Source organism: Gadus chalcogrammus, chromosome 3, assembly GCF_026213295.1.
Source record: "Gadus chalcogrammus isolate NIFS_2021 chromosome 3, NIFS_Gcha_1.0, whole genome shotgun sequence".
NCBI lineage: Eukaryota > Metazoa > Chordata > Actinopteri > Gadiformes > Gadidae > Gadus > Gadus chalcogrammus.
This window is the reverse complement of record NC_079414.1, coordinates 19,304,365-19,320,478: the sequence shown is the minus strand read 5'-3', so window position 1 is coordinate 19,320,478 and position 16,114 is coordinate 19,304,365. Positions and strand designations below refer to the sequence as shown.

At 45.1% G+C, this 16,114-nt stretch overlaps 3 protein-coding genes across 3 annotated transcripts in view; all 3 read left to right on the top strand.

Annotated features, from left to right (window-relative positions):
- Nucleotides 1–8,564, top strand: part of myo15ab (myosin XVAb) — a 48,735-nt gene extending 40,171 nt beyond the window's left edge. The window contains 16 exon segments of the mRNA XM_056587256.1: nucleotides 912–1,117; nucleotides 2,199–2,311; nucleotides 2,717–2,786; nucleotides 3,486–3,558; nucleotides 3,803–3,876; nucleotides 3,980–4,062; nucleotides 4,142–4,272; nucleotides 4,566–4,660; nucleotides 4,753–4,830; nucleotides 5,813–5,909; nucleotides 6,288–6,448; nucleotides 6,693–6,826; nucleotides 6,985–7,118; nucleotides 7,215–7,348; nucleotides 7,513–7,653; nucleotides 7,759–8,564. Of these exon segments, the coding sequence (XP_056443231.1) occupies nucleotides 912–1,117; nucleotides 2,199–2,311; nucleotides 2,717–2,786; nucleotides 3,486–3,558; nucleotides 3,803–3,876; nucleotides 3,980–4,062; nucleotides 4,142–4,272; nucleotides 4,566–4,660; nucleotides 4,753–4,830; nucleotides 5,813–5,909; nucleotides 6,288–6,448; nucleotides 6,693–6,826; nucleotides 6,985–7,118; nucleotides 7,215–7,348; nucleotides 7,513–7,653; nucleotides 7,759–7,860 (1,826 nt within the window). The 3' untranslated portion in view covers nucleotides 7,861–8,564.
- Nucleotides 8,565–8,658: 94 nt separating this feature from the next.
- On the top strand, nucleotides 8,659–11,678 carry alkbh5 (alkB homolog 5, RNA demethylase). Its single transcript, XM_056586541.1, has 4 exons — nucleotides 8,659–9,930; nucleotides 10,021–10,101; nucleotides 10,224–10,346; nucleotides 10,491–11,678. Exons 1-4 carry the CDS (start codon nucleotides 9,209–9,211, stop codon nucleotides 10,657–10,659), a joined length of 1,095 nt encoding a protein of 364 aa, XP_056442516.1. The 5' UTR covers nucleotides 8,659–9,208; the 3' UTR covers nucleotides 10,660–11,678.
- A 1,882-nt stretch (nucleotides 11,679–13,560) lies between these two features.
- On the top strand, nucleotides 13,561–16,113 carry mief2 (mitochondrial elongation factor 2). Its single transcript, XM_056587255.1, has 6 exons — nucleotides 13,561–13,597; nucleotides 13,676–13,764; nucleotides 13,866–14,042; nucleotides 14,323–14,486; nucleotides 15,206–15,358; nucleotides 15,600–16,113. The coding sequence occupies exons 1-6, from the start codon at nucleotides 13,561–13,563 to the stop codon at nucleotides 16,111–16,113; spliced, it is 1,134 nt and encodes a 377-aa protein (XP_056443230.1).
- Nucleotide 16,114: the final 1 nt, after the last annotated feature.

The following is a 16,114-nucleotide window of genomic DNA, read 5'->3' as shown; positions in this document are numbered from 1 at the left end:
CCATTATATTCCAATCCAATAAATGTTGTATTTCTTACATATGCACTCAGGGATACTAGATTAAAGTATAGCTTTTCTACAGAGTTAAAGTAATAAATGGTCTTCTTTGGGTAAGTTGGAACAAGGTACACATCCATTCAATCCAAATCACTATATGGCCAATTCAATGTTAAAAACAATTTCCTTACATTTTATTCCTCCTTGTATTAGTGTAATGTTGGCACAGTTGTATTTGTTTGCATAATATCTTCGACTTGAATGCGTCACTCAAAGACTGATGTACCTATTTGTTCAATGTAACCACATTATATTAAACAAATATAAGGAACAGGATACATGAAGGATGTGGCTACACCTTGTATTAACACATGGCCAGGTGAACTATCACGTCATGATAGGTCCTATCACGACATGATATCATGACATGAGATGATCACCTGTGATGATAGGTATAACCCTGACATGTGATCAGCTCATGTCAAGGTGTCGATCATTCGTCAACACCTTGTGGAAATACCATCACTCAACTCATTCAAAAGTCAGAACAAATGTTTGCATCATCTTAAGTAGTTCATCCCTTCTTGTTTTAAATAAAAGATAACGTCCTTTGAAGAGGTATCCATAGGTATCTAGCTACGTCGAGCAGACTGTAGGTATAGATAGTTAGACTGTAGATAGTTTTATCATCAGCCAACAGGGTCCCTCTTGGTGATCATTTTGAAGCACTGGAGCAGTGGTGGATGATCTGTAGTCACACGTGGGCTTCCTTCAATGACTACACATGATGCTGTCAAGCCTGGTATGACTGCACTGCGGTGTGACAGTCTTGACTGAAGACCCCTGGGTAGGAACGAGGCCCTCCCATGACGTGTGTTTTGCGTGGATCACGTGACTCGTGTTTGGCGCTCCAGGGTGGAAGTTTGGCGCGGTGCACGGCCGCTCCGCGGCCTTCCCCGTGGAGTGCGTCCGCCCCGTGGCCGCGCCCGACTTCCTGTCCGTCCCGCTGAACCGCACGGCGGAACCCCGGGGAGGGGCGGGGCAGTTCGCCGTGTCGTCGGCCGTGGCCGTCGCCGTGGCGTCCACCATGGCCGCCCATGAGATAGACCCGACGTTAGAGGTGATACGCACGCACGCACGCACGCACGCACGCACGCACGCACGCACGCACGCACGCACGCACGCACACACGCACGCACGCACACACACACACACACAAACATTGACACTGTCTTAGAGATACTGCAAACATAATGATTGAATGTAATAGACATACTCACTCACTCATTCACTCACTCACTCACTCACTCACTCACTCACTCACTCATTCACTCACTGTCTCACTCACTCACTCACTCACTCACTCACTCACTGTCTCACTCACTCACTCACTCATTCACTCACTGTCTCACTCACTCACTCACTCACTCACTCACTCACTCACTCACTCACTCACTCACTCACTCACTCACTCACTGTCTCACTCACTCACTCACTCACTCACTCACTCACTCACTCACTCACTCACTCACTCACTCATGCACTCACGCACTCACTCACACACACATACACACACATTGACACGGTCTTAGAGATACTGCCAACGTAATGACTGGATGTAATAGCCATACACACTTTCACACACTCATAGACATACAACACATACACACAAAAATAAAACTCACTGACACTTACAGACAAACCCACAAACACACACTCATACACACACACACACACACACACACACACACACACACACACACACACACACACACACACACATTGATCAGGTTTTAGAGGTACTGCAAACGTAATGACTGCGTCTTATAGCCATACACGCATAAACACGCTCATAGACATACAACACATTCACACACTCATAGACATACAACGCATACACACAAAAACCAAACTCACTGACACTTACAAACAAACACACAAACACACACACACACACGCACACACACACATTGATCAGGTCTTAGAGGTGCTGCAAACGTAATGACTGCGTCTAATAGCCATACACTCATACATACATACACAAAAAAAAAAGAACACTTACACTAACACACACACACACAGACAAATACACACATACACACACACAACATTAACACACATACAGCTTAAATGCGGCAAACTTTACTCAGAGTTTCCTTTCCGGTGTGTTTATTTTTCAATTTCAGAGGGTGTCACTTGAGGAGTTTGATCTCCGTGGCGAGGGTGATACGTACGATAGTCTCCTGCAAGACAGCAAATATGACATGGTTGAGTTCGCCAAGAACTTCTTCAGACAGGGCACGCCAGGAAAGAGGTAGACCACTGCAAGCAAAAACACTAACACACAAACACACAGTCACACAAACCAACACACACACACAGGCGTAGAGACAAATACACACAGCAACACAAGCATACACATAAAGAGATACACACGTGCAAACACATATGCACTCAGTTACCCACACTCATACACACACACACACACACACACACACACACACACACACACACACACACACACACACACACACACACACACACACACACACACACACACACACACACACACACGTACACGTCAGACACAAACACATACATACACGTACACACACAAACACACATATGCACATACACATAATCATACACACCCACACCCAAACATCCTGTTTAATTCTATTTACTGCGATACTTAAGACAGCCCTTATGTGCCTCTCAGTGACTCCCTGAAGAGCAGGGGCAAGACCATGTCTCCCAGAGAGCCATCTGAGATGATCAAGTTCTCCAAGGTAACTGTCTGCCTCACAGTCTAACCCACACAGACCAGTGGCTGCAGGTCTTAAAGGAGAACCAAGTCCCGACACCACTTTCAGTTGGTTTTGCATTGTGGAGGACTCCCTCTACAGGTTATACACGTGCACTGCATGCATAACCCGGGATTGACTGAAAAGTTACAGAATGACCTGCGACACAACCAACCACCAACCAATACTGCTCTAAGAAATTATACTATTTACAATTGAGCTGACGATTTATGACTTTATTATTCTTTTATAGATACATAGTATTAAGGGCCTGGTGGGGGTTAGGTATCTTGCTCAAAGCCTACATGTAGACTGCGGGGATAAGGGTTCGAACCCTAACCACTCTGCTGACACAGAGAAGTCCCATTGTACCACCCGTAAACTAACTCTAATGGAGCAAGCAGGCACAGGATTCAGAGCAGCAGGGCTCCTGTTACTGTTATACAAACAGACTCGACGCAGCCGTATTTCAACAAGAAGATGATATCGTGCATTGACAACAGCTGCCACTAAATCACCCGTCTCATTCCTCGTGTCCCGAGAGCCACGCCCCCACCTACCTCCTCCCTACGGGCCGCAACCACCCACACATCCACACTCACCAATGTTGTTGTGGCTGTGCAGAGAGCCTTGTGTGTGAAGCTGTATCTCCGGCCGCTCAGAGTGGGCTCTCTCTCTGTCTAGACGCCGCTTACCCAGTCTCTGATAGAGTTCACTGACCCCGCCTTGAACAGAGTGGCAGCGGATCTCTTCCTGTGTATGTCATCAAACACCCTGCACACACATCAATCTTTTATGTTGAGTGTTGTACTACCCTGTCTATTCTTTGTTGAAAGATTCAACAAAAATGCATACTTATTTGTGTGTGTGTGTGTGTGTGTGTGTGTGTGTGTGTGTGTGTGTGTGTGTGTGTGTGTGTGTGTGCGTGCCTGTGCATGCGTACATGCCTGCGTGTGTGTTTACGCGTACGTGGGTCTGTATACGCTGGCCAATGCGTTCAGCCGTGATGCGCTTCATGGGGGACCATCCGATCAAAGGTCTCTCAGAGCAGGAGGTGGTCAGCACCTTCCTCAAGGTAAACGATCTACGCTGCAAAAAAGGGCGCCGTGTGTGTTGCAGTCCAGCCGTCTCGCCTATAACGTGGCTGTCTTCCAATGTCCCCGATTACCCTCCCTTAGCTTATTGGCGAGTTCAGTCTGATGAAGGATGAGGCTTACTGCCAGGTCCTCAAGCAACTTACCGCTAACACCAGCTCTAAACCGTACGTACGCCGTATGAACCTGGCATTTGTGGATGCACACGTCTGTGCGTGATGTGTGAACGTGTGATGTGTGGTCCAGGGACAGTTGCCAGAGAGGCTGGAGGCTGTTGTACATCCTGACGGCGTTCCATCGCTGCTCAGAGGTCCTGAAGCCTTTCCTCTTCAAGTACCTGCAGCACGCCTACCTCAGCGCCGGAGTGCTGTTTCAGGGTGCGCCTCTTACACTTATTCAATTATCAAAACATGCTTTTTTTGTACTACTTTCACCAGCTTTCAATTATGGGGCGGATTTCTGTGCATGCTGTGGTCTAAAAGGTTCAACTGTTCATATCTGTCAACATCACGACACAAACCACTACCTGGGATTAACCCTCTATAACGGACACACGTTATTTTTTTTCCCTGCTTGTTATCTGCTTCTTTTCCATACACGGTCAATAAGTACAATCTCTGTCTGGCTTGTGCCTAGGCTTGTGCCCAACAAAAGCGTAATGTGTTGACAGGAATTGCTAAGGCCTGTGAGCAGAACCTGAAAAAGACGTTTCAATATGGAGGGCGCGTGATCGCTCCAAACAGCATGGAGCTGAAGGCTATGGTGGTCAGTAATCCTCGCTTCATGGCATTATCTGCCTTTGTTGCATTCCTGAACTGCAGTTCTGAAAGGTGTTTGTGTTTGTCTACATTTGTCAGGCTGGACGGAGCTCCAAGCGACAGCTGTTTCTCTTGCCAGGAGGTATTGAGCGTCACCAAAAGATCAAGACATGCTCTGTGAGTGTAAATCTCTCTCTCTCTCTCTCTCTCTCTCTCTCTCTCTCTCTCTCTCTCTCTCTCTCTCTCTCTCTCTCTCTCTCTCTCTCTCTCTCTCTCTCTCTCTCTCTCTCTCTCTCTCTCTCTCTCTCTCTCGCTGACTCTCTCTCTCTCTCTTTTGATGACTCTCTTGCTGATTCTGTTGTTGACTCTCTCATGCTAGCTCTCCCTATCATTCTCCCTCCCTCCCTCCCTCCCTCCCTCCCTACCTCCCTCCCTCCCTCCCTCCCTCCCTCTCTCACCTGTTATAAGGTTGTCCCTGTATAGATGGCTCTTGGGGTTCCTGACAGTGTGGGCTTGTCCCAACTTCAAATCATATGATGCTTATTGGATTCAACTTCATATAAACTTTTCAAAAAAAGTGTATAGGAATATTCAAAGTTAGAATTCAGAGCTATAGGAAGCTTCCTAGGTACTGGGACGCACCCTTTGATTGAGCATCCTGCTCCAGCCCTCGGGTACTTTTACTTTGGAATGGTACCCAACAAACATACATCTATCCTTTCCTGGCCCTAAGGCTAGTTTCATTTTGTCATCTCTCCAAGTGAAGATAAATCAGCTGTCCGTATAAATTACCTTGCAACACACAACCAAGTTTGGCGGTTTGCAGATAAGATAAACTAACTAACCGAATGACAGTGACAAATGGCTTGATGTGATGTGTTTTCATGAATGGATTTTATGCATCAGTTTTATTTAAAAAGCATTGCCAGACCTTATGCTCCCTTCTTGAATAAATATTTAATGTCAAGGTGAACAGGGTAAGCGCTTCGGAATCAACTTTTGCCAATTTGAATTTCAGGAGGGGCCTGAAAAATGTATGCTAGTGGCTCCAGACGGAATGTATTAATGTATTAGTAGCAGGGGCCGGGCACTGCTTAAAGGGAGCTGTGCAACAGAGGGGAGGACTGCAGGGGACCTTTAAAGCTCCTGTATTTTCCAGGTGGCTCTGGACGTGATCGAGGAGCTGTGTTACGAAATGGGCCTGCACCGGCTAGAGGTTATGGATGAATACACTGTGTTCCTGGTCACCAGTCGAGGTACCACACACACAGGGATAGACACTGGCCTTTTATAATCTCACACTCACAACTCACACAGACACACACACACACACACACACACACACACACACACACACACACACACACACACACACACACACACACACACACACACACACACACACACACACACACACACACACAAACACACACACACACAACGAACACACCCACACATATAAACATAGATAACACAAACGTTAAAACACGCATGTAAACTGTTATAAACGCACATGTAAAAACACATGCAGACACAAATGCACACATACAAACATGCTGGATAGATCAAACAAGTTGTTTTCTTATTTTTCTATTGTATGGGTGCGTGTGTGTGTGTGTGCGTACTGTGTCCAGGTCAGAACGTGCGTCCTCTGAATAAGCAAGAGTACGTCCTGGACATCGCCACAGAGGCAGAGGAGGTGGACAGCAACTACAGCTTCTGGTTCCGCCGGGTCGTCTGGACCCAGCCGCTCAAGTTTGACAATGAGCTCTCTGTGTCCATGCACTACAACCAGGTACACCGCCACAGACTGCAATGCTGACAAGATTCTGTTACCAGGCTGGCGCACTCATCATTACGCTGGCTTGTGCTATTGGTAATAATAATTATTATTGTGTGTGTGTGTGTGTGTGTGTGTGTGTGTGTGTGTGTGTGTGTGTGTGTGTGTGTGTGTGTGTGTGTGTGTGTGTGTGTGTGTGTGTGTGTGTGTGTGTGTACTGTGTGTGTATGTGTGTTGGGGATTTTGCCTTTCTGCCTAGGTCCTGCCCGACTACCGCAAAGGCCTTTTAAATGTGCTTCCCCGGGGGAAAGTAAGCGATCAGCAGTTCCACCAGATCTCCAAATTAGCCTCCCTGCAGCACAGAGCCAAGGACATAATCTTCATCCCCAGCATGTACGAGCTCACACAACACGAAGTAGTCGAGGAGCGGGCAAGATATCTGCAGCATTTCCGCAAAACTCTAGAATTCAAGCGTATCTCTCATCCTCAGATGTGATTCCCTGTTTAACCTCTGATTATTTTTCCCATTCACTGCATCCCTGATACCGTAGCCATGAATTGTCGGAATACATCCCCCCACCTCTTTTTGGAAAGCAGCCGCCCCAGCAGTGGGTTACTATGGTGACACAGCACATGCAGCAAGTGCAGTCGCTAAGCGCGCACCAGGCCAGAGCGCAGTACCTGGGTAAGAGACCAACAGGCATCGACAGACATCGGGTGCAACGTGCAGGGTGTTTTCCGTTTCGATAAGCTCTGTGTTTTTAATTACATTGTCGTTCAGGGCTGGTCAGTGCCTTCCCCATGTTTGGCTCCTCCTTCTTCTACATCCAGAGCAGTAGCTCCACCTCTTTGTACGCTCCTTGTATTCTCGCTGTCAATCAACATGGCCTCCACTTTCTGCACAAGGACACGCATGTAAGGGAACACCACACACGCACAATCACACGAGCAAAATGTAAACAGTGGAATTAATGATTAAATTCCTGCCCAATGTCCAAGAGATAAGAGCCTATTTCAAGAGAGAGCAAGAGGGGGTGTGGCCTGTAGTTTTGCGATAACGCTGTGTGCCTGTGGTGCAGGAAATCCTTCATGTGGTCCCCCTGGCGGAGGTACAGTCGACACGCACCCAGAGGCCCACGGCTGGCACAAGCTACCCCTATGTAGACCTAACCCTGGGAGACATGAACACACAAAGGGTGGTTCAACTTCAATTGGAGCAGGTTCGGAGGCACACCAATGGAAACACAGAGAAATTCAAATTTCAAATTTGTATGTTTTTTTATTTTATTTTCATTTGACTTGTCATCTTTTGCTTACGTAAACAGGGCCTGGAGTTGTGTCGGGTGATTGCCATGCAGGTAGAGAACATGATGTCGTTACGAGAGAAGAGACTAATCCTTCCGGCGAGTGAAATCACCATGTTGTAACTCATGGCAACGGCCACTCCTGCGGGCAAGGCCATAGGCACACATAGGCATTAGGCACATAAATGCACTTCACAGCACAAACACACTTCACAGGCATGCTTGTACAAAATCAATCAATCAAAGAAGATCTACAAAGTGACCTACCTCTTATTTTATTCAGGTGTTTATTCATGTGTAGAATTTGAGTGACTTTTGTAACAGTTTGCATGATAGATTCAGGTTCTTTGATTATGATACCATCAGTAGTGTAAACCCTCTAGCATTGTTTATAGTTCATAATGTATTTATGTACTTATTTTCAAGGTAATAATTTTTTACACCTGAATGGCCTTGACATTTATAAAGGAAGAAATTCTCATAAAATGTTGTTTGCTATAAAAGGAAGGAAAGTTCTTTGGCATATTGATTCTTATCTTATATAATTACTACTGAGAAGAGCAGTTTATTTTTTCTAATTAAATTGATGCATATATATGTAAGGCAATGGCATGTGAATACATGTCGTTTATATGTGTAATTGTATTTATTTGTCTTTTTGTAAAGTACTTCTTTAGCTGTGTAAAAAGTTAGTTAATGTTCATTCCTTGTACTACTCAATTACTGCACTTCAAACAAGAAAAATATAACAGGATATATTTCTTATATATGTCCAGTTCGTGTGTTTTATATAGAATATAGAAAACACTGCACCAACTTTTGTTAAAAAAATCCTTATTTTATATTTTTATGCAAGTAAATAAACACATTGTATGAATCGCCTTCCTTATAACTCGCAAGCCTGATGAAACTTGATAGAGGCGCTCCAAGTGACAGGCTACTTCTGAGCATGCGCAGATCCCTGGCAGGTTACACGAGTTTATTTTCAGCCCTCTTGGAGACGAGTCATGACACCAAAAACGAAGTGTCTTGCAGGAATGCTTTCCTCTTCTGTAGCTTTGGCATGAATCAGCATCGAGACACAACTAAGGTTTGGATTCCAAAATCGTCATGTGAAATGCTGCGTAGTTTATTGGTGCTACCAGTCACTAGCAGTGAAATAAAGCCAGGCTAGCGTAACAACTAGCAAAAACAGCTCCGCTAGCCAACATTAGTCTTGGTCTTGTGTGATAGACATAATTTACTCTAGGAAAATAGCATGCAATACATATAGATTGAGTGCGCAAACTGCTCTTTTCGCACGAACTATTAAGTTAAGTAATGCGACGCAGTGTGCTTATATTCGTGTGCTATCTCAGCTAATGTCCATCGACATACAGCTAGGTTGCGTTCAATAAGGTCGGGTTAAAGGGCTGAAATGAAGATTCCATAAACTGTGTTTGCAAGCAACATACGACGCTTACCATACAGAATGGCAGCCACTGGATTCTCTGACCTGAGGGACAAGCTCAAATCCATGACCCCGCACCGGGAGGAGACGTATAAAGACAAAAACGTGGACGGAACAAATGGCAGCGGAAAGGTTCGAAAGCGCAAGTTCCGAGAGTCTGATGAGGACGAAGTTGTTGAGCACAGCGACGAAACCAGGGAGAGCCGCGAGCAAGAGGCTCGGCGTGTTAAGATTGACATCGTACAGAAGGGCTTATTTTCATTGGAGGAATGTGCCCTCATCGAAGATAAAATAGACGAGGTGGTGGCCATCGGAGAGGCTGGACAATACCGGGAACACACTGTAGACAGGGCACCTCTCCGAAACAAGTACTTCTTTGGAGAGGGATACACGTATGGGGCCCAGCTGGAGAAACGTGGACCTGGCCAGGAACGGCTGTACCGGAAAGGGGAGGTGGACGACATCCCTGCTTGGGTGGACGAGCTGGTCATCAAGCGTCTGGTGTCCGACGGGATCATTCCAGAGGGCTATGTGAACAGTGCAGTAATCAATGACTACCAGCCGGGAGGTTGTATTGTGTCACACGTTGACCCCCTGCACATCTTTGCCAGGCCCATAGTGTCTGTGTCCTTCTTCAGTGATAGTGCCCTTAGCTTCGGCTGCCGGTTCCAGTTCAAACCCATCCGGGTGTCAGAGCCTGTGCTGGTCCTGCCGGTGACGAGAGGAAGTGTGACAGTCCTCAGGTTGGTAAAACCTCATGCTAATGATGTCTTCTCTACTATGGCTTTTGATAAAAACCATGAGATGACTTTGACCCCTCTTTTTCCCTTCAGCGGATACGCTGCCGATGAAATAACCCACTGCATCCGGCCACAGGACATCAAGGAAAGGCGCGCTGTCATCATTCTAAGGAAGTGAGTAGACTACTCATCCTGTCAGGACTTGCTCATCCGATCAGGACTTGCTCCGGCTCTTGTCGATTGAGGCGCCTCTCAAAGATCAATTTGTGTGTGTGTGTGGTTGCCGCTTTTCTCAGGACCCGACCTGACGCGCCTCGCCTGGATGTGGACCGCACCCTGAGCTCCCTGCCCCCAGAACGACCCATCCCCCTGAAAGCCAAGCGCTCCCGACGCAGAGCAGACCCCGACGCGGCTCACAGGTACAGCCCCGTCACCTTCAGTCTACCATATTCACAATTTGAGATGGCCTTTTCAGTTTGGTCACCAAAAAACTTAATCGAAGACCTTTTTCTTCAATTCGATGTTTAATAAACGTGGCATTGCTTTGGTACTTTGTCCACCAGGCCAAGGGTTCTGGAGATGGATAAGGAGGAGAACCAACGCCCCTCCCACTCCCATCACCGTCGCCACAGCAACAGCAGCAGTTCCGAGAACTACTGGAGGCGGGGGCAGGAGTATGATAAACACAAAGAGAGTTCAGAGAGACGCAAAGTCAAGATGAGGCGCCATTAGGCTCGACAGACCCGCAGCATACAACAGCCCTTGTTTCTATAACTGAATTTATAACGTGAATGCGACTATTTTATTCTGAAGGGCAAACTCGTCACCTTGTTTTTTCCTTAAGTTTGAATCCGTTTGGTTGTTTCTTTTTGGCAAATTAAGTCAGCATCTTTGCTATACACAGTAGAAACTCAAATACGCTACTGACATGCGCGGTTCTTCTACTGTTAAATATTCCGTTATAAAATAAATCCTGTTTCTATGTTCATAGGAAGCAAAATGGCATGTATTTTTTGTAACCAAGTTGTACAGACCTTAAAAGCTAACATAAGTTTAAGGGGAATATATATATGAACATCTACAAAGCATAACTTGAAGTGTATTCAATCTTGTTATATTGTACAAAAAAATGTTTGTAAAGACTTTGATTGGAAGAACCTTTTGTGTGGAAAGAAACCTTTACTTTTTCACATATACAGGTCTGACCCACATCATGCAGCGTTGTCTGAATTCATTTCTTGCCTGGTGGCTAATCTGCCTTTACCACAGGTTCACATATTCGTTTATTTAACATAATATGGCAGACAGGAAAATAAAGCTGGTTTGGTCTTTATTCGTTGATATGAAATGTTCATGTCATATATGGAAATGATGAGGTCAATTACTATGCCTCATTGTGTTTGAGACATGGGAATAGATCAAACACAATTAAGTCTAGATTCTTTTATGCCCCAGTTATTTTAAAGATACACTGAATTTGATATTTTCATATAATATATCCTTACAGTTGCTGCACATTGGTATCTTTTTTCAGGACTTTCAGAAGGTTCCCTCATGGAAGTTTATGTCAACACTTCCTCAAGCTCTAAGTGGAATGTGTCAAATAGTTTCTCTTGGGTATGGTAAGAAGAACATTTGGTCCATAATCTATTGTATTTTCTTTCCATAGGGACATAGATATGTTCTAGGTTGCGCTTAGGCAATATAACAAGGTAGGAACAGCTAATGTAAAAAGAAGCATTGTCTGACACACATTATTACAAGGTGACCTTTATGGACAGTGTCGTTGGTAAACCACATCCTTTTCAATCAAGGCCTGCAGTTCAGCCTGTCAGATTTCCCTTGGTTATAAAACACAATACATTTCTGAGGTTTGGCATATATTTGTGTATTTTTCAAATTAACATAATTGTAACAAGTATTTGTCGACTTAATACTTGACCAAGAAAGCAGAGTCGAAATATACAGAAAGCTAAAGAAGAAAATATGCAGAAAGTAAAATTAAAGAATTTGCCAATATGAGTATAATACGTCATTAATATTTATTTTGTACTACTAATTCAACATATAATAGGACTGTAAAATATTTAGCAGTTTTTTTTTTTCAAGATTAAACAACAAATGTCTGTTGCTTTTTAAATTGCTTCGATTCCTTATGTAAAGTTGTACTCAGAGGCCAATGAGACGTCAGAGGTCAACCTCTTTCCTATTGGTCCACCATCTGCCGGATGGCTGCTGCTGCTCGATAGCTAGCTTAGCTGGCTGGCTATATCTCTGTTCAACAAGATCATAAACTGGTATAAATGCAGGCATTATAATGATTTGGGCCGAGGAATAGGAATCCCTCCTTTTTGGTGGTAAGGTGCTTCAATGTAGGCAGGGAGTGATGGCGAACGACAAATACACGAACAAAATAAACTAACGCTAACGTTGTGTAAAGTTACTTGAAACATGTAGCCTAGCAAACAGCTATTGTTTTGATTCTTGCCTCTATCTTTGTATAACGCAGCCATTATTGACATCTACAGCTAGATTGGCCGCTAACAAGAGTTGTATTATCTCGGATCAGATATTTTCTTGCAGTGTTTATAAGTGGTTGTCATTCATGCAACACAGCTAACAACAATTGGACGTGAGCCCTGAAGTTTAAAACAAAGATCTAAAAATAGGAAACAACGCAGTGGTAGCTGAATTATTAACAACCATCTGACTAATTTTAGTTTTGATTCGCCTTCCATGTAGGTTACATTATGTAAAATGTCCTGTGTGCAGCTCACTTCAAGTCTGCTATGTGTGTTCTTGACAGTTTCTCCCAAGGACTGAAGTCAGTCTGTAGAGGCTATTGGAGGGTGGTTATATATTTAAACAGGCAAACGAGCTACTACTCGCGAGCATCTATATATAGAATAATTTGTAAGGCCCGGGATAGCGCCTTTTCCCATATGTCACAGTCTTGTACAGGCCATTCAACTGAACCAGTTTGAAATGAGATATACATAGTTTCCATTTGCCTGTTATCTTTATATGTAAATAAACACAATGTTAAGGGAAGATGGCACAATATAGATGTATTCTTTAAATGAATCTATTGAGTGTCTGTCATCAATATCTATTCTCCCTCCGTAGGTTTACCACGGTCGGACGTAGTGATGGACTTTCGTAGCGGCAGAAGGAAAGGAGAAGAGGGCATTGCTGTGGTGATCGACTTCTTGCTAACTAACGCCCGATTAGTTTTAGGAGTCGGCGGTGCTGCGCTGTTGGGAATCGCTACGCTTGTAGTCAAACGGGTGAGTGTGCCGGTTTCATTCATTAGATGGTTGGGTGGTTTCATACATTAGACAAATTAACATCTAAATGAACTTTTCTTGAATGTTAAGATTGCTTTGCCTTTGTTCTTTAAGACTGAATCACTCTTTTTTATATTCAATGTAGCATATGATTGCGTATAGTAAATGTAAGCAGTAGCTTGTTTACGCATGTGTCCGATTTTTGACATTTGACCTTGATTAGCTGATTGAACGTGCTGGCCGTGCCTCAGAGGATGAGAAGGTGGAGCAGAAGATGGTGGAAAGCTGGGAAGAGCTAGCCTCTGCCTCCCCTACGCTGATCGGAAAGAGCCTAGAAGGCGTTGTCATGAAAGAGGTTGCCAAGGCAGCCAAACAGCAGCGAGGTACTGGATACACAGACAGCCAGCGGGCTTAATTTGCAGAATCTTCCCATGCTGATTTTATATCTCTTTCCTTAACAGCCGATCTTTGCGAGAAATCTAGTCTGGATATTCAACCCAAATCGGATGTCAAACCCAAGAAACTCCAGTTATGTGCCCTCACTCTACAGGTACATTTTTGGGAAGTTTTAGGGCATTTTGTTAAAATATTTCTGTTTGTGGTAACCATACAAATCTAATCATACCCTAACGTGTGTTCGTGTTGGCGTAGGAGCGCTTGCTGCAGTTCTACTACACGCGAGCACAGCTGAGTCCAGTGGAGGTGCGCAGGGTTCAATCCCTGGCTCTGGACATCTGCACGGAGATCCAGGGCTTCCTCCACACCCGCCACCCTGACATGCCTCTGGGGGAGATGAGCCTGGGAGGCTCCTTGCTGGACGACCTGGAGGTTAGCTCAGAGTCTGACACAAACACCCTGTGTATTTCCTCTCAATACACATGGAGAGGGACGACGTATTCATAGGGGACTCATGTGAATCCGTCCAATGTTATTCATTCATTTAATCAATACACATGAAAAATGATTCGGCAACCATGATATTTTTTGTAGGCCGCAAGAGATTTGGAGACCATTAAAGTATGTGTGTGAGTGCGCTGGTGTATTGATCCTCTGGATTAAATGCATGTTTTACATATGCTGTGGAACAAAAAAAGCTATCTCTGTGTAGGTGGTGAGGGCAGACCACGCATGCCTGCTGGTGCCCCTACAAGTGGAGGCGTCACTGTGGCGTCTCATCCCCGGAGAGGAGACCCTTCTGACCCATCCGCTGCACTGGATGGTCCGACGGATCAACCTGGAGTACTTCCCCCGTGGACGGAGTTACTGGGACAGGTACACACTGTTGGCGATGCATAGACCCAGAAGTGTACGCCCCTTATGTTCATCAGTACAGAACATTGAGCTGGGCACCGGTTTTTCAAAAATCTAATATTAATGTGAAAAACCATTGGTACCACTCGGTAAGCCGAGTCGATTATTCAACTATGTTAAATAGGTAAGGTCATTTAAATATTTTTTTCGCAGGTAGATAATGGGTCCTCATTTTTAGTTGTATCGAGGCTAATACAGTTCTTAATCTACTAGTACTGTATTTATAAAAAAGGATATACGACACTGAGGTTATATTAGGAGTGTCATGCCACAATATCCGTACTATATTCATTTTATTTCCAGTTATAATATATCTAGTAAAGTGTATTGTGGAGTAATATCATGTCTCATATTCAGTGAAGAGTCTGTGCAACGTTGGGTAGGGAGGAAGCATACTAAAGAGTGTGTTGGTAATCTAAATTTCCGAAGCAGTTTCTCAGTAAGTCAAAGGCCTTCTTTATCTTCAGTCTTTATCTCAGTAACAGATCTCAGACAGCAGCACCAGCTGGTAGCTCAGTCATATAAACATAAGGAGATGGAGCCAGTACAAGCCAGTTGTCTAGACCAAAACAGCTGAAGACTGTTGCGTTGATTAAAGAGATGACATACTTGATGTATGTGTTTGGAAAAGGCGGCATGCGTTTTATACTGGTGTGTGTGTGTCTTGTGGTCCTTGATAGGTTTCTGGTCGGGGGCTACTTGTCCTCCGAAGCTCTGGTGAACATGTTAAGCAAGACCGTCATGGAAACCATGAACTGGCCGTCCATAAGCAGCCATCTGGACTGCCTGGTCAGGCCAGTGCTGGGAGGACCAGAACTTAGCCTTGAGATACGGTGGGTCTGTGTGTGCTTGTGTGTTGGTGTGTGTCCTCAACCTACAGGTTCTATTAAATTAGTGACGGGTTGCCATTTTTGCCATTACAGAATATGTATGATATTCAGAAATTCAGAATTCTCCCTTTTACATTTACAAAAGTGTCTAGGCATCGGCAAAGCAACATGATTAGCTTCTTCACATTCCCATGTTGATCTGTTGATTCTGTTTATATACCTAACATTGCCTTGTGCTCTTCAGGCCTGAGGATCCAGAGGGAGGAGGAAAAGGCAGCGGTATGCCTCCTCTCTTCATATCCATGATACCGGTCCTGAGGGAGGAAGACGTGGTCCTGACGGGCCAGCCGCAGCTCACCACTCCCTGGGTCAACGCCTGGCACCTCTCCCTCTACCCGTGGGAGACCCGGCGCCTGGCTCAGCTCGACGAGTCTGACAGCGGCTGTCGCAGGAACGTCCTCAAGACCCTCAAGGCGGTGTGCAAGCTGAACCCCGCCCTCAGGCCCATGCCCTCCGCCCCATTGGCTAATCTCATCCTGCACCTCAGCGAACGGGAGAGTGATTGGTCGGATGGCAGCCTGGAAGTGCGCTTTCAGCAGTGCATCACGGAGCTGATTGGTTATCTGGAGCAAGGCGCGCTGCACAGTTACTTCAAGCCAGTGGTCAATCTGCTGGGCAGCCTGTCGGAAGACCAGGTTGACCAGATGGGCTTCATGCTCTACTGTGCTATGTCTGAGCCTGAAATACTGCTCATATAGC

Coding starts and splice junctions, on each gene's coding strand:
- mief2 (XM_056587255.1), top strand. CDS start 13,561: ATGAAAGAGGTTGCCAAGGCAGCCAAACAGCAGCGAG. Junction 13,598..13,675: donor GGCAGCCAAACAGCAGCGAG/GTACTGGATACA, acceptor TTTCCTTAACAG/CCGATCTTTGCGAGAAATCT. Junction 15,359..15,599: donor GAACTTAGCCTTGAGATACG/GTGGGTCTGTGT, acceptor TGTGCTCTTCAG/GCCTGAGGATCCAGAGGGAG.
- alkbh5 (XM_056586541.1), top strand. CDS start 9,209: ATGGCAGCCACTGGATTCTCTGACCTGAGGGACAAGCTCAAATCCATG. Junction 10,102..10,223: donor GCTGTCATCATTCTAAGGAA/GTGAGTAGACTA, acceptor CGCTTTTCTCAG/GACCCGACCTGACGCGCCTC. Junction 10,347..10,490: donor GACCCCGACGCGGCTCACAG/GTACAGCCCCGT, acceptor TTTGTCCACCAG/GCCAAGGGTTCTGGAGATGG.